This window comes from Heteronotia binoei, chromosome 4 (assembly GCF_032191835.1).
Source record: "Heteronotia binoei isolate CCM8104 ecotype False Entrance Well chromosome 4, APGP_CSIRO_Hbin_v1, whole genome shotgun sequence".
In the NCBI taxonomy this organism is placed as follows: Eukaryota; Metazoa; Chordata; class Lepidosauria; order Squamata; family Gekkonidae; genus Heteronotia; species Heteronotia binoei.
Window position 1 is genome coordinate 31,692,773 of NC_083226.1, and position 26,159 is coordinate 31,718,931.

Consider the following 26,159-nt stretch of genomic DNA (forward strand, 5'->3'; position numbering starts at 1 on the left):
CCATTGTGAAGAAAAATATGAGCTCTAAAAGAGGCTCTGGGCAAATGCCCCCCCACTCTTGCTGTCTTCCCACCCACTCAAGTGAAGGCATTCACACACACATCTCAAGGGAGCTGATTTCTACCATCTGAAGAGCAGTTGTAATTCTGAGTGATCTCCAGCCCTTCCCTGCAGATTGGTAACAGTAGTGCCCCAGGACGAAATGGCTGGTTTGGCGGGTGCAGTGTATGGCATTGTACCTGCCTGAGGTCCCACACCTCCTTAAACCCCACCCTCTTCAGGCTTCACCCCTTAAATTGCCACAAGTTTCCTAACCTGGAGTTTGCAACCCTATCTCCTTCCCTTTATTTGCCCTTCTGACTTCAGTTTTCCATCACCTTCCCCTCTCTGCAGCCTCTACAAAGGAAAAGAACAGTTTTTCTCCACAGTGGGGGGGGGGACCAAAGCAGCTTACATCATTCGTCTCTCTCCCCTTTATAGGTTAGGCTGAAAGTCTATGACTGGTCCAAAATCACACAGTCAGCTTCCACAACAAAAACCTGGGTCTGACAGACCCTGCTCTGAAGCTCTAACTCCTATGCCCTCCTCGAACTCCACCACAGAATCTCCAGGAATTTCCCACCAACCTGGAACTTGCAGCCCTAGGCTGATTCCACACTCACTTTGCTCCGGGGCAGGCTTCCGTTTCTGTGCAGAGCAAGCTGGTGATTTTGCACCAGTTGCTCCATGGTGCCATTTTGCATGGGGCAAACCCACGATTTGCCACACCGCAATGTAAACCTGAAAAAACAGGTTTACACTGTTGCGCGGCAAATCGCGGGTTTGCCCCGTGCAAAATGGCAGCGGGGAGCAACTGGTGCAAAATCACCAGCTTGCTTGTAATGTATGTGGACTCAAGAGAGAACTGAAAGTGTGTTCCTGCCGGGCTCATTGGAGCCAGATGGACAGAGCTTGGGAACTTGGGAACAATGGGCAGCAGGATCCGAAACCCTGCTGCCCAGCTCCAATCACGGCCCCCCTGCTGGTTTGAATGGACAAATCAAACGCGCGGGAACACAGGTGTGCATATAGTTGGCCCTGTGGGCTCAGTTAGCCAGTCTTATGTATATGCCTCAAGATTCTGTAATCAATAAAGAACTGATGATTTACTACCACCTCGCCTCTGCCATGCATTAACCCACCATATTATAGTGGAGACAAAGGTGGGATCCTGGTGAGCGGCCCAGCCAGCATCGCATCGCGCATTGCTGCTCGGATTCAGCATCGCGCTCGGCTCGCTGCTGCTGATGAGATGGCCGCTACGCCAGGACCGATTCAAGCCTTCAAGCCGCCTGGAGAGCTGGGAGACCTGGTTAGAGCAACTGGAGAACCACATCAACTACAACAAGGTCACGGGGCACAAAAAGAAGTCGCTGCTGCTCAGCTCCTGCTGCATGGATGTCCTGGAGTTGGCCCAAGGGCTGATGGCACCTGCGACCCTCAATGCGGCCACCTTCGATGAGATCATCATGGCCCTCATGACGCACTTCGCCCCACAACCAACTGTCCTGGCCTGCCGCCTTAAGTTCTCGGAGCACCAACAACAACCGAATGAGTCGGTGGCAGAGTTCAGCACCACCCTCTGCTGGTTGTCGCTCCACTGTGAATTCCCAGTCCTCGACAAAGTGTCATCTTTGAACAGCGGGACGAGAAATTGAGATGGAAGTTGTGGGAAAGGACAACACCGACCTAGCCAAGGCCATCAATGAGGTTACGGAGTATGAGAAATTGAGGAAGGAGCAAGCCACCGCCTCCGCGCATCGAGCTGCCACTTCCTCATCCGAATCAGAAGACTCCGGGGAAGATGACGCACACAAGCTACAGCACACGGCACAGAAGAAACCGCCAAGCCGTGCATCCGAGACAGCGCCTGCTCGAGAGGGTACCAGCTGCGGGGACCCCCACAAGTGATGTTCCTGCCGATTCCGAGACACCATCTGCCACCTATGCGGAAAAATGGGTCATCTCGCAAAGGTCTGCTGTTCCCGGCCCAAGTGCTCCACTCCAAGAAGTGCCAGCCAGCGGGACCCGGGCAGAAATCAGGACGCCGCCATGGCAGAAGACCTCCACTACATCGCCACTTCGGAAGAGCAGGTATGCCAACTTCCCCTGCCCTCCCCCACGAAATTGCAAGTGACTGTTAACATTGAGGGCAAACCATGCAAAATGGAAGTGGATTCAGGGGCCAGACAGACTATCATTTCTCTTAGGGCTTTCCAAAGTTTATGCCCCGGGGGGGGGGGGGGAGTCAAACTGCAGCCATCCCCGTTTATAGTTTGGAACTATCAGAAACGGGAGATTGCCGTTAAGAGAGTGGGGCTCCCGAGGGTAAAGAACAGCAACTTCTCAGGACGGTTGCCCCTGGTAGTCGTTGAAGGGGACTTCTGCAGCTTTCTGGGCCGAGCATGGTTTGGACCTTTAGGGATCCAAGTAACGGAATTACATCAGATCCCCACACAACCCAGACTTCCAGAGCATTTGTGGGGAGTTCCCAGCAGTTTTCTATGGGACCCTGGGAACTTACACAGGCCCCCCAGTATCCCTACAACTGGACCCAAACATCCAGCCCGTAAGGCTGAAGGCACGGCGAGTTCTCTTTGCCCTCAAACATAAGATAGAGGAGGAGCTAGACCTCCTAGTAGTGCAAGGAGTGCTAGAGCCAGTCACTAACGCACGCTGGGAAACGGCCATCGTCACCCCAGTGAAGCCTGATGGCCACGTCCGCCTCTGCACGGATTATAAGTGTACCATAAACAAAGCACTGCAAGGTCACGCTTACCCTGTGCGGGTAGTGAGCCATGTGCTGGCCTCCCTAGCAGGGACAAATTTTGGGGGGAAATTCGACTTGGCCCAGGCCTATCAACAGCTTCCAGTGAACACCGCCACAGCCGAGGCGCAAACGACAGTAACGCATAGAGGCGCGTTCAAAGTCAAGCGCCTCCAGTTTGGGGTCAGTGTGGCCCCAGGGATCTTCCAGAACCTAATAGACTCTCTTTTGAAAGGTATCCCTGGGGTCCAGCCATTTTTCAACAATGTGTTAATTGGCGTAGCCACGGAGGATGAGTTCGCCTCCCGCCTCCGCGCAGTACTCCAACGTTTCAACTCAGCGGGCCTAAAGGTGAAGAGGGAGAAATGTATGGTGGGGGGTGCCCAAGATCGACTTCCCGGGATACTCAGTCAATGTGAATGGGATCCACCCCTCGAAGGAAAAGGTGGAGGCCATTTGCGACGCCCCCGTCCCCACTAATAAAGCGGAACTACAAGCCTTCTTGGGCCTCCTCAACTTTTGCCATGCCTTCCTTCCCCACAAGGCGGCAGCAGCGGAACCCCTCCACCATTTGCTGGACAAAAGGGCCCCTGGGTGTGGGGCCACTGGCAGGCAGCCACATTCCAAGCAGTGAAGGACCTGCTGACATCGAACAGTCTGCTGGCGCACTTTGACGAGCGGCTGCTCGTGGTCTTAGCCTGTGACGCGTCTCCTTACGGGGTGGGAGTGGTCTTAGCGCATGTGCTGCCGGACGACCGAGAGGTTCCAGTGGCTTACTATTCGAGGACATTGCAGAAACCGGAGCACAACTACGCGCAAATAGATAAGAAAGCTTTGGCTATTGTAGCCAGGGTAAAAAAATTCCATGATTACCTGTACGGTCGGCCCTTCACCATACTCATTAATCATAAGCCCCTCCTGAAATTGTTTGCCCCCGACCGCCAAACGCCCCAGATGCTGTCGCACAGGGTCCTAAGGTGGTCCATTTTCCTAGTGGAGTGCCAGTATGACTTGCAATACTGTCCGGGAAAGGCTACGGGCCACGCAGACGCTTTGAATCAGTTGCCACTACCCTCCGGGGACCCAGATCTGGCACCAGCGCACCAGATAATGTTGTTAGAGTACCTCCCAGACCGCCCTGTTCACACAAAGGACATTGCGCGTTTCTCAGCCCGGGACAAAACCCTCTCCCGGGTTCTCAACTGGGTGTGGAGGGGATGGCCCACAGGCCAGGTGGGCCGAGAGTTTGCAGCGTTCACTTCCTGCTGGGATGAGTTATCAGTCCACAAGGGCTGCCTGTTATGGGGGGTCGGGTAGTGGTGCCCCCCGCTCTGTGGCAAAGATTTCTCACCGTACTACACGACTCTCACCCGGGAACAGTGTGGATGAAGGTCCTTGCCCGAAACTCTGTCTGGTGGCCCGGAATCGATGACCCATTGAGTCTTGGGTAGCTAGGTGACAACCATACCAGGAGACCCGCCCAGCACCACCCAGAGCACCAGCCCAGCAGTGGGACTCCACACCTAACCTGTGGTCCCACTTGCACCTGGACTTCGCAGGGCCGTTCCAGGGCCAGCTATTTTTCCTAATCGTGGACTCCACTCTAAGTGGTTGGAGGTAGTCCTGGTGGCCTCCACTTCCTCCGCAAGGTTTTCGCCACCCAGGGGCTCCCCGACACTCTTGTCTCAGACAATGGGACCACCTTTATGTCAGGGGAATTCCAAGACTTCTGCGGCCAGAATCTAATTTGGCACCTCAGGTCAGCCCCTTTTCACCCAGCCACCAATGGCCAAGTGGAGAGGATGGTGAGATCCACAAAAGAGTCCCTCCGCCACATCATCCAGGGGGACTGGGAGACCCATCTCGCAGAATTCCTGCTAGCCCAGCATGCCATTCCCTGCACCACCACCAGCTGCTGCCCAGCTGAGCTCCTCATGGGCCGGCGGCTGTCGACGCTCCTAGACCGCATGCACCCCAATCAGGCCCTAGACATGCAAGATATGCCCGACACGGTCAGAGCACCCAGGGGTTTTGATACTGGGGTCTTAGTGTATGCAAAGAACTTTGGGGGTGGCCCAGCATGGCTTCCAGCCAGAATCTCCCGGGTGTTGGGGTCAGTCATATACGAGATCACCACCGAGGGGTGTGGTTCACAATGCGGCGGCACATAGACCAATTGAGGTCACGGGAAGCACCCGGGGAAGAGGGCGAAGAAGACAGCAGGACGCAGGACCCGCTGGTGGTTCCAACTCTGACAAACCCTGGACTGGCGGGGGCTGCAATTCCGACCCCTGACCTTTCGACCGGAGCAGGACACATCCAGGAACCGGGGGCCACCAACAGAAGCTTCTGCATCCCCGGCTCCTCTGTTTGCCATGCCCGAAGCGGCCACCGCACCACCACTCTCTCCGGCAACCAGGCGGTCAACAAGGGAGCGCCACAAGCCAGCGTACCTCAAAGACTATGTATGTCAGCGCTCATGAACTACGGTAGGAGGGGAGGGATGTAATGTATGCGGACTCAAGAGAGAACTGAAAGTGTGTTCCTGCCGGGCTCATTGGAACCAGACGGCCAGAGCTAGGGGACTTGGGAACAATGGGCAGCAGGATCTGAAACCCTGCTGCCCAGCTCCAATCATGGGCCCCCTGCTGGTTTGAATGGACAAATCAAATGCTTGCGCGGGAACACGGGAGTGTATATAGTTGGCCCTGTGGGCCCAGTTAGCCAGTCTTATGTGTATGCCTCAAGATGCTGTAATCAATAAAGAACTGATGATTTACTACCATCTCGGCTCTGCCATGCATTGAACCCACTATATTATATTGCTCCATACAGAAACGGAAGCCTGCCCTGGAGCAAGGTGAGTGTGGAATCAAGACATGTCCCAATGAGTTCTCCCTCAGTGGCCTTTAGTGATACTTCTCAGCCCAACACTCCCTGATAATGCTGTTGGTCTTAAGCACACGACTTCAATCGCTCTCTGTATGACTTGCTGCCCACTATTGCATGTCCCTTGATGCCCATCCATCACCATTGCTGATCTCCAATACAATGCCAGTTTTAATTAATTCAGTTTAAATGATCAAAGCTACCAAGGGAACCTTTGCCCAGCTCATAATCCCATTGATTCCAGCGGAAGAGATAAATACATATGGCCTGCATAGTTGTGACCTACTAAACTGAATGTCATCTGGTAGCACAGTATTGTGTACTACCAGGCGAGCTTGCTAAACCTGGTATTACTTCCTGCCCAAACTTGCAAAACCAGGGTTCTGGGATGGCATACATCTTTCGCAACATACTATATGGCGAGTATGTTACATTTAGCTATGCAGGTTACAAACTGTAGGCGAAAGTTAGGTTTCTGAAAAGATCTGGGGAGGTTATTCTTGGAGATCTCTGTTAGTCACAGATTTCCTGTACAACATTTCTGATCACTAAACTCCTAAATGTGAAATGCTGAACAAAAGGCTTTTCCCTCCCCCACCCCCCTTACAATCCCTGAAGAGAAATCTCTTTTAGTGGATTTTCTCCTTTTTTTCTAGCTGCTTTCTGTATTCCTGTTTACCTGTCTACAGGCTGAATGTCAATGTGCTTACAACCGTTTTTTTAACCTATTCTCAAAAGTACAGGGAGATATCAGCCATCATTTTTCAACTACCCTGTGTGACTGAAACTTCAAAACTGGGGTTTTAAAATAATTACCTCTCCACTCCTCATTCGAAAGAGCCCTTTTAAAAATTAGACATGCCATCTTCATTCATTTCCCTACACTTTTTAAAAATAAGATTGGCATTAGGGAAGAATGCTACACCTGTGTGCATAATGTTCCTATTAAATGTTAATATCTTCTTTCCTTCTTCACATCTTATCAATAACTGTTCCAGCTCACTGCATCTGGGCAGGAAAAAATGTTCCATATGTTTTTGACACATTAAAGAAGGGTGATATTTAAGCTCAGGATGTGATAAACATCAGGTTGTGGCTTTACACTGTTTTGAAAGGTACTGATGTATATGGAATGACAGGAGACAGTTCTTACTGCTTCTGTGAGCTGCATCCTCAAATTTTCTCCCTGCTAAAAACGGAAAATGTTTACAGCCAATTCACAAGCCTTTTTCTCCTCACCATGAAGTGACTTTCAGTCACGGTAGAGATTTGCTTTGGAATGATATGTGTAAATAAGATACATTCCTTTATATTTAGCAGTGTTAGGGGACTGATAGTTTGAAGATTTATCCTATGATCACATGATCATACTAAGTTCTGGAACAAGGCCTAAAAACTGTTGCACAAGATCTTCCAGTTGCTCATCATACTAATGTTGCATTAAGCCATTCCTCATTCTGGTAGTCTTGTTCCAGAAACATTATACGTAGGAGATCAATTCTTATGAATGGGCCCCACCATTATAGAAATCTATACACTGGAGTTATACTAGGTATGTGATGGGAGGGACAGTGGTTCCAGGAGCAAACTAGGGTTGCCAACCTGAAGGACTGAATTAACAAATAGGCCAAGAATGAGTCTCGACACCTTTAGAGGCCCTGGGCCGGTTTTCCTCTCTCTGCCTCTCCCCTGCAGCTTTGTCAAAGAGGCTTTTGAGAAGGTGCCTGCAGGAGATATTAGGAGATAATTTACAAGGGGGCCCCCAAGATTTTGATTGCCTAGGGGCCTCCACAGGGTTTAATCCGGCACTGCCAACCTGCAGATGGTGACTAGAGATCTCTTGGGATTAGTGAGATCAGTTCATCTGGAGAAAATAGCCACTTTGGATGGTGGACTATATGTAGGGTTTCCAGACCACTCCCCAGCACAGGTGGGGTTGCCCCACTGATAGACCTCCCTGCTTAGCTGCCAATCAGAGGGAGACTGCTGAGGTGTAGTGATGTGCCTATGTCACTGTCCACATGACCAAGAAGTAACAGCATTACTTCTGGGATGTCAGGGTGACACTCTGGTATTTGGGCAAATAATTCTGTGGTAAATTTGGCTTCTACCATAGAGTTTTTGCCCAAGTTCCAGTGTGTTATCCCCAATGACCTAGAACTGATGGTGTCACTTCTGCGTCACATGGGCAGTGATGTGGGCATGTCATGGCACATCTGCAGAGCCTCCTTTCTGATCCCAGTAAGTCCTTCCACAATCCCCTGCTGGTTGCCTGGAAAATTCAGGCACGCACAGCCCCCACTTGCAAAAAGAAGAGAAGAGATTGGTTTTATACCTCACAGCTCACAACATGAAGAATCTCAAAGCAGATTACAATCTCCTTTCCCTTCCCATCTCCACAACAGACACTCTGTGCGGAATGTACGGCTGAGAGAGCTCTGAGAGAACTGCTCTTGAAAGAACAACTCTGAGAAAATTATGACTGACCCAAGGTCACTCCAGCAGTTGCATGTGGAGGAGTTGGGAATCAAACCCTGTTCCCCCAGATAAGAGTCTGCACACTTAACCACTACATCAAACTGGCTCTCATTTTGGGACTCTTTCAATGCTTTTTGCAAGTGGGGGTCATGTGCACCTGAACTCGGCACTTGGTGTTCAGGCATGCAGCCAACAATCACCCCTCTCCCATCTCTCCAGCAATATTTAAATGGCCCTCCAGCTGATTGGCAGGCCATGTGCTCCTGCCAATCTGCTGGATGTTCCTTTAAGTCTTGCAGGGGGGTGAAGGGAGAGGGATGGCCACCGGTGGTTGCTGTTGGGGGCAGGGCTTCCACCCACCTGCCAGGAGCCCACATAATCAGAGGATCTCCCCCCCACACCAGGAGACTGGCATCCCTACTGCTATTCCTGCTGGGGAATATTGTCAGAGAGAGATGGCATTGATGCTATTGCTGCCACTCCCACCCACTCTTATTTCTTTGTTTTCTGGCATTTACTCTTTGTGTGCTCTAAGGCTGCAGTTAGTTACACATTTTGGCAGTTTATTCCATAGGACCTGATCTAATAAGGAAGAGCTGCAGGTGGAAGTAGGCTTCCAAAAATATTTCCTTATTGGATTGGCTCTGGTCCACAGAATGCAGAATATGTAATGCACATCTTGACATAAGACTTCTGTAGGGACGCCAGCTTTTAAAATCACTGCTGTAGATGTGCAGAACATAAAAAGAGCCCTGTGGGATCAAAATAAAGGTCCATCTAGTTCAGCATCCTATTTCTAACAGTAGTCATTCAGATGTTTCCAGGAAGCCCACAGGAAGAGCACAGAGGTGCTTGCTTGCACTCCCCTATTTTTCACCCCCAAGCATCACTGCTTGCGAACACATCTTGATGTGCAGGCAATAGCACAGGACCATAATTTTCTTCATACATGTCAGGTGACAATCTGGACTTCGTGCTGACATCACATTGAGGGTTTCTTCCAGAAATTTTGGCATCATAGGGATGCCTGATTTCCCACTATGGCAAAAAATAAAGCAAACTGTGTGGCACTGTACAAAATCTCTATTAACAGCACGTAATAAAGGCATAAAGGCAAAAATCCATTCAATAACCATTCAAAAGTCTCTCAAGTATTAATGCTGGAAAGTCTATATGTTCAATGTGGGTACTTGTAGACTTAAATCCAAGGTGTAATCCTCAATTCATATCTTCAATAAGCAAGAAGCCAAGAGGCGATAAGCCAAAAGTCCAAAGGGACTTTCAGCGTTGCAACCTTCTTCAGCCAAAGGTTTTTTTCTCCACAATTCAAGGTGTCGCAGCTTCTCCCACAATATTGAAAAATTACTTACTTATCAGGACTCCAGTCCAACAGCTTCACAAGACAAGTGTTCTTTCAAATCTCTGGCTGGTATGCTCCCTTCCACTATGACAAGGTACTTCCTGGGCATCCCCTCAATTGCCTGCCACTGCTTCAAAGGCTGGCAGGAGAAGAAATGGCAGAAAAATTGGGAGTGGGGGGGAGGTGTACTGGCATTATGCCAGCATGCAATCTCCCTTCTGGCAACCCCCCCCCCCAAAAAAAACCAGAAGTAACATCACAGTGTCAGGATGATGCTCTGAGATGTATCAAAAACCATAAGAGTTTTGGCAAATCCTGGAGTATCATCCCCAATGTTATGTCGTTTCTTTCTTTCTTTCTTTCTTTCTTTCTTTCTTTCTTTCTTTCTTTCTTTCTTTCTTTCTTTCTTTCTTTCTTTCTTTCTTTCTTTCTTTCTTTCTTTCTTTCTCTTTCTCTCTTTCTTTCTTTTTCTTTCTCTTTCTCTCTTTCTCTTTCTCTCTTTCTCTCTCTTTCTTTCTCTCTTTCTTTCTTTCTTTCTTTCTTTCTTTCTCTCTTTCTTTCTCTTTCTTTCTTTCTCTTTCTTTCTCTCTTTCTTTCTCTTTCTTTCTTTCTCTCTTTCTCTTTCTCTCTCTTTCTCTCTCTTTCTCTTTCTCTCTTTCTCCCTTTCTTCCTTCCTTCCTTCCTTCCTTCCTTCCTTCCTTCCTTCCTTCCTTCCTTCCTTCCTTCCTTCCTTCCTTCCTTCCTTTCTGCTGGAAGTGATGCCAAGCACTTATGTGAGGCTGCTATGCCAGTCCCCAATCCTCCTGGGGATTTTCCACACATACACGAACACTTCTCCCACCAGCTAAGGAAGCTGCATGCCTGCAGCAGGCAAGTTGTAAGTCTAGCAAGAGAAATGGCAGTGGAAGTAAGAGTTCTCCTCCTACTTCACAGGATAATTCTAAGCCAAATGTAGAAATGCTGGTGCCCTGGACCAAGGATTCTAAACTGACCGGATGCGTACACTGATAAAAGAGGATGCAAATGTTTGTATCACCAGAAAGTGGAAGGCAGAAATAATGTTTTTAAAATGCATTGCACCCAAGGGGAAAATCCTTTTATGGAACTCCTCACACACATAAATACTTCACACACACTCAGGAACCCTTAATGCAACAGGGGTAGAAAAGCCTCTCTAGGAATTCATGATCGCTCACTTTAACTCTTGTGTGCATTTTGTGTGTGTTCAGTGTTGGCAAGTTGCTTCTGACCCTATGAATTAATGACCTCCTAAACATCCTATTATTCACAGCCTTGCTCAGGTAATACAAACTGAGGACAATGCCTTCCTTTATTGCACAGCCAGGGTGCTGTAATGGGTGTACTGGTTAAGAATGTCAGACTAGTATCTGGGAGACCTGGATTCCAATCACCACTCATGTCATGGAAGCTCACAGAGCGACTCTGGGCCAGTTGCAGCCTAATTTACCTTACAGGGTTGTTGTGAGGATAACATAAAGGAGAGGATAACAATGTAAGCCACTTTGGGTCTCCATTGGGAAGGAGAGGTACAAATAAATGTTGAGTCTTCCTCTTCTCCTGTTGTCTTCAATTTTTCCTAACATTATTGTCCTTTCCAGTGACTTTTGTCTTCTCATAATGTAGGGCTGCCAATCCCCAGTTGGGGGCAAGGGATACCCTGGTTTGGAGGGCCTCCTCTCACTTCAGGATTATCAGAAAGTGTGTGGGGGGTGAGGGTTGAATGTGTGCTGGGCACTCCATTATACCCTATGGAGACCGATTCCCATAGGGCATAATGGGGAATTGATACATGGGTATCTGGGGCTGGCGGGGGGGGGCTGTTTTTTGAGGTAGAGGCACAAAATTTTCAACATTGCATCTGGTGCCTCTCAAAACGCTCCCCCCAAGTTTCAAAAAGACTGGACCAGGATGTCCAATTCTATGATCCCCAAAAGAAGGTGTCCTATTCCTCATTATTTCCAAATGGAGGGAAGGCATTTAAAAGGTGTGCAGACTCTTTAAATATAATCACCAGAACTCTCTTTGGAGTTCAATCATGCTTGTCACAACCTTGCTCCTGGCTCCACCCCCAAAGTCCCCAGATATTTCTTGAGTCAGACTTGGCAACCCTATCATAATGTGACCAAAGTGCAATAGCCTCAATTTAGTCATTTTAGCTTATAGGGAAAGTTCAGGTTTGATTTGGGCTAGAACCCAGTGATTTATCGTTTTGGTAGTCCACAGTATCCATAAAACTCTCCTCCAGTGCCACATTGTAAATAAATCAGCTTTCTTCATTGGCCAACTTTAACACTCATGCATAGTAACTAGGAATACTATGGTAGAAATGACCTTGATCAATTTAGCTTAACTGAAAAATACAGCAAGTGCTTCCTTGCTACAAGGGAGAACTTGCTATTATTTCAAGTCTACCAGAGATTCCAGCTGTTCCTGAAGCCCCAAGATTCCAAACCATTCTAGCCAGCAAAGCCCAGCAGGAATTCATTTGCATATTAGGCCACACCCCTGACATCATCATTGTTTTTTGCAGAAAAAGCCCAATGGGAATCATTTGCATATTAGACCACACTCCTGACACCAAGCCAGCTGGAACTGTGTTCCTGTGCATTCCTGCTCTAAAAAAGCTCTGATTCTAGTTGTCCCCTTGTCTCACAAGAGCAAAATGAGGTAAGTGGATTGCCTGACTTCTCAGCCACCAATATAACCCAGTATAACCCACCAATATAACCACTAGTTCCCCCTCTAAGTACCCTGCAGAGTGGATTAATTGGTTATGAAAGAGCATTTATAGAGACCGAAAACTTGGGAATGTTCTCAAGCACCACAAAAATCTGATCCACCTGAGTGATTAGGACCATGCTGTCCTAACACTCCTTCAAGATGGAGGAGTCATTCATTCATTCCTAGAGCATCCATTTACTCCTATTTCGCAGGCAGTTACTCATCTATCTGGAATCCAAATCTGCAGTTATACTGACAAACCACTGGAAGTTATCAGATCTCTGGCCACATGTGGCTAATAAAGCTGAGAGAACAAAGATCCAAAAACAACTAAATTAACTTTCAGAAGTCATACTGATTTTGGCACTCTCTTTCCCCTCCCAAACAAAGGATTCTTTTCACATTTTCTATTGTAGCCACCCTCTATTTTCTGCAGCTTTTTCATCAGAATGAACCAGCTTCTTAAAAGAGTGGAGCAGGAGGTCACCCATATTTTCCCACCAATCCAAAGACAAGAAGATACACATACAATTCCTTATCTTTCCCTTGCAGCCCTACTAGCTTAGCTCTGAGCCTCTGGCAGAAAGTCTCTGTGTTATCTATCACAGAGAATTGGAGTTTGCTTTTTGTGCAGTTGCTGCCACCACCAGCAGCTCATAAACCACAAAGCCATCCCTCACAAGCAATTGAAAGTAGCAGTAACCTCTCACAAAGATATGCACACCACCCTTTCATTGGATGTCCCAGGTGGCTGCTACCTAGCGGATTAACTTTCAAGGTCAAGAAAAAGCAACTTATTGAATTCTGAGGTCAACTGATAAAGTTCTGCTCCATTTCCCCCCATCACCCAAGCCCAAGGCAGGTGGTAACAAGTGACCAGACCTTCTTTGTAATATGGACCTCACTCCCAATGCAGGCCTGTCATGCCTGGTCACCAGTTTGTGAGCAAGTCCAGACTATCATCATGGGCCTTTTGATCCTTATGTTATTCTACAGCAGGGGTCCCCAACTTTGTTGAGCCTGGGGACACTACTGTAATTTTGAGAACAAGGCACCATCCCAAAATGGCTACCAAAAGGAACACAGCCAAAAACAAAATGGCTGCCATTGGGCCTAGGGCCTATCACAAAATTTGGGAAGGTTCTGAGTGTTCTCATAGTATGGTGGCAGCTGCTTCTCATTGGGGGCTCCGGGCAAACACCTACATGATGTCTCATGGGTACTTCCTTACTCTAGTGAGGTGGAAAAAAGCCAGGTAGGATTGCCAGGTCCAACTCAATGAATATCTGGGGACCTTGGGGGTGGAGCCAGGAGACTTTCCCATTCCAAACAAATAAATAAAAATACAGCAGTGCAGTTTTCCTGAATACAATCTTCACTTCCTCCTTCACTTTTTTGCCTTTTTTGTTCCCCATCAGCTACACTTCCACTAAATGAAAATGAACACACACACTCCCAAAGCAACCAAAGTAAACAGTTTGCATGCCCACATTTTAGTGATCTCCTTGGGGTAATGGTATAGATAGCTTTACTCACCGAGGTTGCTGAATGTAACAATCTGCTGTATTTCAACCAATTTAAGGAGAGAGATGCCTAGGGGGTAGAGTTTTCCTCTATCCCATAATCAGGTTCCAGTTAACTCTTCACTATCCCTTTTACTACAAACAGCTTCTGAAAGGAACGCAAAACAAACAGAGGGACTGGGCTTTCTCTCTTCCTCTCTCACACATGTGGCTCTGCCTGCTCACCCCACCCCCTGAAGCTTCAATCTCTCTGTGATTTAAAGGCACACACACACACTCCTTCCAAAAACCAAGCCATTTGCAAGCTTCTAAACTTGCCTGAGATCTAAAGGCACTTCATGGCCGTTGGAGTAGGGCTTTTCCCTACCAGCCAGCTGGCTGGCAGTGGGAGGAGCCTGCAACATTAGGAATCCCCTACTTGGATCTGGGGATTGGCAAACCTAAAACCAGGATTGGCTTTTTGTTTGGGAGAAGGAAAATGTGAGCACTAGGAAACACAGTAGCTGGCCCAATAGTGCTCCCATTCAGGACTTTTTTGTAGCAGGAACTCCTTTGCATATTAGGTCACACACCCCTGATGTAGCCAATCCTCCAAGATCTTATAGGGCTCATAGTACAGGGCCTACTGTAAACTCCAAGGGGATTGGCTACAACAGGGGTGTGCAGCCTAATATGCAAATGAATTCCTGCTATAAGAAAAGCCCTGCTCCCATTCAATTACATGGTTTGCTGTTCAGTTTTTATCTGACCTTATATCAGTTATAGAGTGTGTTCCCTTATATGGTTAAAAACTTCTTTTAAAAATTGAACTGTAGTAAGCCTTTTTTTAATGCACTCATTTTTGAGCGATAAAGCAGGGTAAACAAGCATATAATTCCATAATCCAGCATTTCTATGGAGCTCAACTGACAGTTTTAGATCAGCCAGAAGCTGCGAGGTCAGAATCACAGATCTGATTCGTGCATTTTTAATGAAAACCATGGATTTTACCTTTCTGTTTTCAATACTGTATAATCAAGAACACTTGCTTCGTCAAAAAATAACTGGCATATATTGGAAACTATTAAAAAATCATACATTATCTTAACAGAAGGCATCTAGAGGAGGAGGTCTCAGCAACCTAAAACACAACTTAAATGGCTATAACAAGCAGTAAAAACTTATATTTTTTTAAAAAAAAACTCAAATCAAGAATAAGTTTGGATAAAACCAACAGCGGAGACAAATCACATAAATTATGTTATTCCAGAACTGCTGTTATTTGGGCCCACACTGACTAGTAAAACTGAGATGAACACAGGGCTTTTTTGGAAGAAAAAAATCAGCAGGAACTCATTTACATGTTAGGTCGCACCCCCTGAAGTCACCATTACTTCACATAGGGCTTTGTTGTAGAAAAAGCCTGGCAGGGACTTATTTGCATATTAGACCACACCCCCTGATGCAAGCCAACCATAACTGTGTTCCTGCTCAAATAAAGCCCTAGATGTACAGATAAACATGGCAGGATGAAGGATTTGGCTTATTCAAACAGCATCATCCTTACTGGGTCAGGCAATAATTCCATAGGAAAGAACCATTTCCCTTGGCCTCTCAACATGGCTCCCCATGTTTTCCCCATAGAAAAAGCCCAGCAGGAACTCATTTGCATATTAGGTCACACCCCTTAACCTCACCATTGTTTCAAATGGGGCTTTTTTAGAAAAAGCTCAGCAGGAACTCATTTGCTTATTAGGCCCCCTGACACCAAGCCAGCCAGAACTGCATTCCTGCTCAAAAAAAGCCCTGCCTCAAACTATATGTGACCAGAGTGGTTTTGTATCAGTTTTATGCCTTGTATACACACTATCCACATATCCAAATGCCATACGTTTTTGCTTACAGAAATCTATTACTTTTATTGAACAAGCTCCCTTAAGAACTCTTAAAAAGAAGGTATGAAAGCTGAAGTATGTGTGAAAATTCTCAGGAGACTGACATAAACATACATTAAAGTGGTAGAGCAACTGCTTCAACCAGGACTAGAGGCAACATCTATTTTCTAGTCAAACCAATGTTTCTCATGTCTAGGAAATTTGACTATATGTAGGTTTTTGCTGATGTTTCAGAGTTGTCGTGATGTCAAGTGCAACTCAACAGAAAAATTAGCAATAGCCCACCAGCTTCCCTGAAATACAACATCCTCAATGCAACCACGAATGACCAACCATATACAAAGTTCCTCAGAATCATCATTTTGGCAGAGGCATAAAATTCTACACAGTGAGTGACTACTGTTATAAACAATTAAGACTGAGCATGAATGCCAAAGGCACAGATTTCTTAGCTTAAAATAAAAGGGAAACACTCTATGATAATAACTACAGCAATGTAAATTATTATGATCAGGGCTGTTTTTGTAGAAAAAGCCCACCAGAAACTTATTTGCATATTAAGCCACACCCCCTGATGCCACCAGAAGTATAGTCACCTGTTCAATGTTACTTTCCACATATTGACACAGGGCAGTATGGTGCCATCAGCTGCATTTCATGGATGTGTGTCCTCACACAGCCCAATGAGAGACCTTGTCCTCCCCCCAAAAAAATACGGCTGGAGAGAAAGAGTCTTGTGCAATGGAGCAGGCAGCAGTAGGCCCAGCTTCTCCTGGGATGGGGTGCTTGTGGGCGGCTCCATGTCTCTTGCTTTCTTCACAAGCCCATTGGAGGCTGGAGACAGCAGAGAGGATGGAGCGTGCAGTCTGGGAGCATGTGGCTGTCTAATGCCTTTCCTTTGCCAGAGAGACCTATTTTTGAGTTGGAGCCCTGATCAAGTCACCTGGAATTGCATTCCTGCTCAAAAAAGAAAAGAAAAGAAGAAGCCCTGATTATGAGTTATACAAGCAAACTAGTGGTGTTTTGAGATCCAGCATGTATAGAGGTTAGGGTGTCAGACCAAGATCTGGGAGATCTAGATTCAAGTCTCTGCTCTGCCATGGAAGCTCAATGTGTGCTCTTTGGCCAGTTGTTTTCTCTCAATCTAACGGGGTTGTTCTTGTGAGGACAGAACAGAAAAGAGGGACCTATGTTGTAAGCTGATTTGGGTCCTCATTGGGGGAAAAGCAGAACAATAAATAACCTAAATACACGAAGCTGCCTTATACCAAATTTAATTAGACCATTGGCCAATCAAGGTCAATATTGCCTACTCTGGTGGTGGCTGTCAGACACTGGAAAGCTTTGATATTATGTTATGAGATGTATGCTTAAAATACAATTTATAGCCTGACCTAACTAACTCCATCTTTGACCATTTGCTACTAACCCCGAAGCAGAGGCCTTACATACCAAAGTAGAGACAGAGATGTTACTAACCCCTGCTGTGAATTCCACTCCCTGGTACTAACAAAAGCAACAACCCTTTGAAGATAACATGCCTCAAGGAAAGCCAGCAGGGCTCTTCCGTGAGAAAGGGAACCACAAGAGATAAGGAGAAGCGAAGGTGTTACATGTATCCTGGTAGTGTGAGAATGTAGATTTATTTGGAAATCCTTTGATGTATGTTGGTTAAAGCATTCCTCTTCCCGCCAACGGGCATCAGTTCCAATGCTTCATTGTTCAGAACCTTTGAGTTATCAAATAAACGCCTTAACATTGTAACCAATGGAAGTCCGCTTACTTTGAACCTCCACTGTCTGACAGTGGCTCCTCAGAGTTTCAGGCAGAGGCCTTTCACATTACCTATTTCCTGTTCTTTTTAAAGTGGAGATGCCAGGGATTAAAGTTTCCAGGTCCCCTTGCTGTCACAGTGGGAGAATTTAGCGGGGAGGCATTTCAGGATGGGAGGGACATCACATGTGATGTCCCCAATGTGATGATATCACCTGGAAGTGACATCATTGTGGTGGCAACAACATATGTGACACTCTGGTTTTGAGGCAAAAACTCTATGGGTTTTTTGCTTCAAAACCATATAGTTTGCTCCAAAACCATAGCATTGCCATGCAATGCCCCCGGTGCTATGACATATCCTGAAAATGACATCATCATATTGGGGAAGTTGTGTGACTATTTCACTGTTTGGGCATGGGGTTTCCTCACTGGTCAGCTGGCCGATGGTGGACCAAAGAGCACTGGGACCTAAGGACTGGCAACTCTATCAGGGATTGAACCTGGGACTTTCTGCATGCCAAGCAGATGTTCTACCACTTAGCCACAATTCCGCCGATACATAACTGTATAATTTAGATCTTTTTCACACAGCCTAATTATTCCGGTATGGCAGCTGGTCAGTTACTGAACAGTAATGGGTTTCTGTTGGCATTTCAGACAGACCCAATTCAGTAACTGGCTGCTACCGGAATACTCTCACCTTTTCACACAGTCCCGCGGCTGTCCCGGTAGTGAGGCATGCCTGAGTCATTACTAACAAAGAGCAGCTTCTTCCACTTTTCAACCCCTCCTTCTGGGTTGAAATCGCTATGGGGCGCTGTGTGAAATGTCCAGTATCTAACCCGGGAGCAGTTTTCGCGCCCTTTTTCGCCCACCGGCGCGCGATCTCCGGTTTTGTTTTGTTTTTGGAACATCGGCTAAAATCGCTATAGCGCTATAGTGACATATCACAACAGCATCACCATAGATCGCCGCCGCTGAAACTTGGTAACTTATCTCAATGGAGCCTAGCCATCTCTATGGTGGTGCTGTTGTGATACGACGCTATAGCGATCTTTGCCCAACGTTCCCCCCCAAAAAATAAGCCGGAGATCGTGCGCTGGCAGGCGAAAACGGCTGGCGCTGGTGGAAGCGAGATAAAAGCGGAACAGTGTGAAATGGCTTGCTTCAATCACAGAACCCTACCGGGGAAAAAAACATGTGTCTGAAAACTCCCATCCCTGTCTCGGATTACTGCAAGGCGGCACAATACCGACTCCCTTCCGGCTTCCACTGGTAAGTGTGAAAAGGGCGATAACTAAAAGTCATGCTATTAAAATGAACGATTTTATTTTATTGCATTTTGAAGATTAAAATTAATTATATGCCAGAGCAGATCTTTAAACATTGCTAGGAATCTGGCCCCTACCTACTGAATATACTTGGCACATATATTCCTTACTGGAATTTAAAATGGCAGCCCTCTGTGGGTCAACACAACTCTTCTCCTCCCCCCCCCCCCATTATACAGCAGGCTGCCAGAACTCCTTCTTTTCCACAATTCTTAATGATGTATGGTCACCCTATCAGCAGCACCCTTTGCAGATGCAAACGGCTTACATACCATCTACTTGTGAAGTCAGACACATGCCTAACTTGATTTGCAGAATAAGTGCCTGAGGCAGATTTAGAAAAAAAATCCACCCTCCACTATTGTGAAAACTACTCACAGGCTTGGTTGCTAAACTGACACACGTTGCTGACACTGTTCAAAACTCGTCACATTAATGAGACCTTTCCTTCGACATTCATTTGCATTACATTAAAAAAAGCCACAGAAGTACGACATTAAATATACAGGCCCAATTTATCAAATAATAAAAATCTGTCATGAAATTCTGGCACAGAATAGCATCAGAAGCTATTCCCCACCACCACCATGTTCTTGATGCAAGGCTTGACTTGTGTAACCCGCTAGTCTTTTTCACACATCCTCCACTTCAACACCTCTTGTGGAAGTGCTTAAGTGACCCTCCCTGAGGTGGCTCATTCTGTCAAACCAAATCAGGCCTGCACCATTTGTGTCCCACCAAGCCCAAGGAAAGAACTAGGGCAGTCTGCTGAGATAAACCTTTAGTTTTGATTGTCTGCCTGGGTCTATAAACAAGGAGGGGTTCTTAAGCACCTGGCAGGACCACATTGCCCCTGTGCCATTTTAGGCTTGAAGGGCTGAAAAAGTTATGCAGGCCTGGCTTTATTTATTGTACAGTTAAGACCGTATTTTTGTATCCTGTAGCCTCATAATTCCTATTTGACTAGGGCGTTGATCTTCAAACATTCCGTTGTCACAAGCTACATTAATTTTAATGATCTTCCATCGCTGGTACTGGACTGTGGAGAATAGCCTGAATGGCTTTCCCTGAAGGCCAGTGCATTTCTCTCTCTCTCTCTCTGTGTTTCCCATTTACTGCTAAAGGCACTGTTAAAGTTGGAGACAAACAATGTTGCTTTGGCTGCTCCTACCTGGTCCTCCCCTGGTCCTCTCATCTACCCTCCTCTTTGGCTGTTTGTAGGACAAACATGTAATCCCATTTTCTGTTGCAGGCAGAGAATTGTGGGTAGGAGAATCATGGAAAGCATAGGTAGAAACAGTCACTGTTACCTTGATTCCTGTTTTTATCAATGTGTTTAAAGGTAAATACACATTCTCAGGGTTGGAACTTGAGAACACTAGCCAAATTTATTGATTTAGATACACTCATAGCACACTTTTCTCCCCACTGTGGGAACACCCCTCCATTTTATCTTCATAACATCATTGTGAGGTAAATTAGTTTGAGAGAAAGTGACTAGCCCAAGGTCCCCTGCACTGCTTCTGGGGTAGAGCAGGGGCCGGAATCTGGGTCTCAAATCCTAAGTCTGACACTATAACCACACTAGTCCTCACATTGCAACAGGCTGAAGTAGGCAACGTGGGGGGGAATCCAGTAGAACTGATATATAGGATACTCTTATTTCATGACAGAATGACCTCTGTGAGACCATACTGTTAATTCATTTCTGTGACCCTTAAATCACACTCTGCATTGGTTTTGTCAGAACAGAAATTGTATGGGTTACTTGGTAAAAACTTCTGCTGATGGAAGGATTTCTGTCAGCAGAGCATGACTTTGTCACCTTCACCTCCCTCTGCAGCAGAAAATGCCCCCCCCCTGAAATGCTGCTCCTGAGTTATTGAGGGGGGGGGGGGAACCACAGGATTGGGGTGGGGGAGTCAGAGGGCTGCTGCTGGAGGAGGGAATCAGTGAAAATTGAGCCTCTGTTTCCAGTGGAAATGCTTTGCAGGACCCAACATTGAATGTGCCCCTCATGTGTCCCTGCAATAGATTTTTAAAAAGGAATGAATGAAAGTATAGATCAGCCTCTTTTAATTTACAAATTCACACACCATCTGATTACAGCTCCTTCCTTCCTTCCTTCCTTCCTTCCTTCCTTCCTTCCTTCCTTCCTTCCTTCCTTCCTTCCTTCCTTCCTTCCTTCCTTCCTTCCTTCCTTCCCAGTTTTTCCTGGCTCTTTGACAAGTAGGAGGCATTGACTCTGATTAAAGAAAATATGCCAAGACAGAACCTTCTATAAACTGGGTGGGGGCACTGGATCTCTATCCTGGGGATATTCACATTTATAGGCTTATTTAGAGCCCTCTAGACAGCAGAAAACTTTTCTTATATTCAGTTCTGAATAGTTGATTGATATTATCATCTTTGATAAAAGCAATAACTTTACTGGGGTCATGCAAAAGACAGTCTCAGTTCCATCCTACAAAACAGGAAACTGGGTTTATGAAGGAAAACACATCCTCATTCCAGTGTTGCACATATAACCTCAGTCAGCAAATGAACTATGCATCTTGGTGCTAAATGGATCACTCCTGCTGATGGATAGACTATCTCCATGCCCTGCTTAATAATCAGTGTATCTAATTCTCAACTTGGCTCAATCTGTGGATACTTAAATCTCCAGACAGAACTTTCTACAAACCTGAAAAAAACAGGTTTGCAGGGGGGGAAAATCCAAAATCTAAAAACAAAACAAACATTAGGCAGCTAAAACTCCAAAAGTAACAGAAACAATGCCTATAGTTTTAAGATTCAAATGCCCTCCATGGCCATCACTAGCCACCCACAACAGTATTGCCAGTCTTTTAGCATTGATTTCTGTCAGTAAATGGCAAGAGGGGAGGATGGCCCTTTACAGGACTGTTTCAGCTTTTGTGGGAGGATTAATCAAGGCCAGTCCTAGAAGCAAACACTGGGCAACTCACTATCACATAGCCTGCATGACTTACCCAGGCCTGGGAAAGATGAGGATATGGAACTGCCAGGAGGAGGAAAAGAAGAAATGAATTAGTGTGAAGGGGGGAAAGGGAAATAAGGTGCCTTGCATAGGTCCTTAAGGGTTTCCCACCTCACAACTGGGCCTGGAGAGAAGGAAATAGGAAAATGGGAGAAGCTATGGGGTCTTTCAAGGAAGGGATGATGAGATCCCCCCACCCCCGACTTGGATAGCCCAGGCAAACTTGATCTTGTCAGATCTCAGAAGCTAAGCAGGGTTGAATCTGGCAAGTATTGGATGGGAGACCAGAAGTCAGGATGCAGGGGCAGGCTTTATTCAGCCACCTCTCTGAATATCCTCCAGGCCCCAAGTAAGGGTCAGTCACCAGAGGTTAACATGATTTCCAGTGCACACACACTCACATGCATGCACGCACGCACATGCACATGAAAATTCAAAAATACCAACCAAAAGAGAGAAACACACAGACTACAATTCATTGCAAATCCCCACTTGTTTATAAATAATCTTGACTATACTATGAACTCAATATATTTTTCTACGGATTAATTACAAATCAAAGCAACTTCTTTGCCCATCTGCTTGAAGACACCCTTTCATCTTTTTAAAGTCCATTCCTGAAACCAGGCATTTCATTAGCCTCAATACGTGCATTCCAGATAAATCCAGGTCTGGTACTTGTTTTCTGAAGCTGGAATACAGCACATGGACATTTTCAGAAGAAACAGCATGCATCAGAAAGAACACGCACAGTATGTCCACCCTGTACACACATTTACAACACCATCGGAAAAGGGAAACTCAGATATCAAAATATGTTCCCCAAATTACTCTGACCACCATTTGCGAAATTCACCGCTGGCTCTTACACAGAGAACGTAAACTAGGAGAAAATCCAAACAAGTCTTCTTAAAGTAGTCTCAGTTTAAGAAGTTTTCACAGACTCACCACTGTTCGGTGTCATGTTTAAATATTACAGATTTTATCTCGGTTTGGATACACAGGTTGTGGATTAGAAGCAAACTCCAGTTAATTGAAGAAGAACCCAAATTTAGTCATCACAGCACATCTTAAACCAGGAAGTCTCCAATCCCAGTTCTGCATGCAAGCAGAGTGGGGGAGGGAGTAAGGTGGTGGTGGAAAGCACCGTCAAGTCACTGCTGACTTATGGTGAGCCCAGAGGGTTTTCAAGACAAGAAACATTCAAAGGTGGTTTGCCATTGCCTGCCTCCACATCACAATCTTGGTATTCTTTAGAGGTCTCACATCCAAATACTAGCCAGGGCTGACCCTACTTAGCGCTTCCAAGGTCTGACAAGACTGGGCTAGCCTGGGTCACAAAGGGAACATAGAGGCCTGGAAATAAATCATAATCACTCACTTATCAAAAAAAAAATTGTTACTATTTCTATAACCCTTTCAATGAGTAAAATACAGTACAAACTTGATGGCATTTATCTAGTCTGCAACCCTGCAAAGCAAGCAATTGTCCCCCCCCCCCCCTTTTTACAGATGAGGAACTAAAGCAGAGAAACATAGTTGATCAAAGGCACTGAATGATTCTATGCCTGGTATGAATTAGTCTAGGTTTCGCAGGCCCAAACTAGGGACACTGTTACTTTCTCACACTTGTCTTACTCTCTCACACGTTTGTATAGGAACCTGTAATAGAACTTCTACAATGGCCCAGTGTTCCTACTTTGGGGCAGTTATAGGACTCTTCCTTTAGTCCTGAGGTATATATTTTTTTTAACATTTCTGTATTTTTCTCTCACAGCAAAACACTTGTATAATTTTCTATCTTGTCATACCTATGAATCATTCAGTTATAGTTATTGATTTATTTTCAATACATTTTACACAATAGATTCATGCCCAGCCTAATTCATCATCTGAAATAAAGCCAAAATATCTGGATCGAAACCTGATTTGGTTCATCTGACACAACAGGAATCAAACAGAGGAAAGCCAGGTATTTGTTCCTTAAGCTATAGAGTGAGTCAGGCTTCTTTCCTCATTCATGTTAACACTCTTTTATAGTCCATCCTTGACTTGGGATCCTTGTATTACAAAAATGAAAAGGTTACAATGAAAATATTGAAACAGAACAGTTAATCTCTCTCATCCACATATGTCAGGTCCAATAAAACAATCCATCAGTTCCCCTGAAAGTGCTCCCACCATATCTTGTCATATCTGAGAAGGTAACAATGTCATTTTCTTTCAGAAAACCAACACTGCATATTTATAGCTGTCGTATGTTCTCATTTCTGTTACAGAAATATTGGCATTTATATTCACAGAGGGAGTTGTAAGAGCAAGAAGAAAAACTCTATCACATTTCCCCCCCTCAGATATCATTTTTACCACACTGCCGACTCCCCCATCCCTTTAGGGTAAAAAAATGTTTAAAAATCAGTTTACGGGTCTCACAACCGGCTTTCACTGGTCCCTTTCCAACCCACTGAATGCAGTCCCTCCCTCCCCCCACAACTTCAGTGGGGACAAATGACAATCCCCAAAAAAGTTTCCAGAAGCATATCTCCAGGGAAATCGGAACAGATCTGTTTAAAACAAAACGATAATAATCAGAGAAATCCAGAACTTACCTTTGAACAATGACAGGAACAAGAATGCCCAGAGATACAAGCCAGAACAGACTAATCCTAAGCACCTCTCTGTGAGCATTGTCGAGCCAGAATCAGAAGTCTAGGCAGACACCAGACAATGAGAACGAAGTCTCCCTGTCAGCTCTAAATGATGGAGCGCGTCAGTGGCTAATAGTAATGGTAATAAGCCAGTCAGCCAGTTTCCCGCTAGGAAAGGAAAGCACATTTGCCCCAATTACATCTCACTGTTCTCAGGCTTGTTGCTGGTAATAACTACATCCAACTGCCAAGGACTTAACTACGTTGTAGAGGTGGGCTTTCCCCCACCCCCTTCACAAAAGCCCCACACCTTTTCCTAGTGCCAGCCAGAGGGAAGGAGCATGAGCCCAGAAGCTACTGTGTGTATGGAAGAGGTAGGAGGAGGAGGAGAGAGAAAGGGACATCGCTGCCTGTGAGAGATTTTCCACATTCTCTGTAACCGTAACTCTGGGCCAGCACGTCAGCAGTGTTTTCTACGCTAGTACGAGAGTGCCTCTAGAGCTACACACCAGGCAATGCGAGACAACGGCACCTTTCTTATTTTTTGACGTGGTTGCTGGAGCAATTTTCAGTCAGAAAAATTGCGCTATGACACTGTCTGTGATCTAGCGGTAGAAGAAAAAGTCTACAGGGGAAGTTGCAGGAATGGTATATGATTCAGGAACACCTGCAAAGTCTATTTTATCCTAAAGCAGTCTTTATTTAGCAGTTCCTAGGAGGAAAAGAAAGCAAAGGTCTTAACATTCTTTTTTTGCATCCTTTTTTCTCTTCCTGTCTCTTTTAATGCCCATAAAATTTTCAACCAGCAATCAAATTTCACATGTGTATAAAAGTGTTTATACCCTAGGGTTCCTTTACCCTTTACAGTTGGGGGGTTTGCAAATCAACAACTTTGCAAAAAGCAAATAATCTGATTCAAGGATTGCACACCTTTGCTTATTATTGCAGGTCATTCTCAGGTCAACCTGAGCTCACAGTGAATTCAGACTTCTGTCAAAGTTAAGTTCTCAGAATGCCAAAGAGGTGGAAAAGGAGGCTGGCAAGAGCTTACATCATCAATTAATCCAAAGAAGTGTGTCTGGTGGGTACAGTAGAGCGGTTCTTTTTGGTAGCAGCCCCACAGTTATTGAAGAACCTCTCCAGGGAGGTGTGCCTGGCTCCCTCACTTTCACTCTTTAGGAGGCAACTGAAGATAGTTTTATTTAGGATAGTATTTGATTAGGTTTGTTTCCTCTACTTATTGATGTTAATTACAATTTTAATTGGTGGGGGTTTTATATATCTTTATGGTTTTTGTTCTGTTTATATTGCAAAGCACTGGGAGTTTTGTAAGGTCGAAAGGTGGCTAATAAACATCTTAATAAACAAACAAAAGATAGATGAGCCAAAGACTCTTGTCTCTTTGGGAGCTTTCAATTTTAATTTCAGTTTACTTCAGACTTGCCTTAAACTCTTTGACATCACATGCTCACAACAACAAACACTAAACTGAATCATCTTACTGGCTGCTATTTCAGAATACACAATGTGCTCTGAACAAGTTTATTTATTCAAAGTAAATGACGAAACATTCACAACTTTCAGTGAAGAGCTATTTATACTGACAAAGAAGATACAGTGAAGTTGGTTAACCACAAAAAATGTGCAATTAACTTCTAAAAAGACCTGCAATAAGGCTGTTTTAAGGGCCCGACAGGATAGATTTACAAAACAAAGGGAGGGGAGAAGCTA

The 26,159-nt window shown here is 45.6% G+C and overlaps 1 protein-coding gene across 1 annotated transcript in view; it reads right to left on the bottom strand.

The window, feature by feature from the left end:
* Positions 1–24,854, bottom strand: part of LOC132570458 (neuronal acetylcholine receptor subunit alpha-7-like) — a 154,395-nt gene extending 129,541 nt beyond the window's left edge. Inside the window, exon 1 of the mRNA XM_060237064.1 lies at positions 24,390–24,854. Coding sequence (XP_060093047.1) covers positions 24,390–24,468 — 79 coding nt within the window. The 5' untranslated portion in view covers positions 24,469–24,854. The remainder of the gene's footprint in view (positions 1–24,389) is intronic.
* Positions 24,855–26,159: the final 1,305 nt, after the last annotated feature.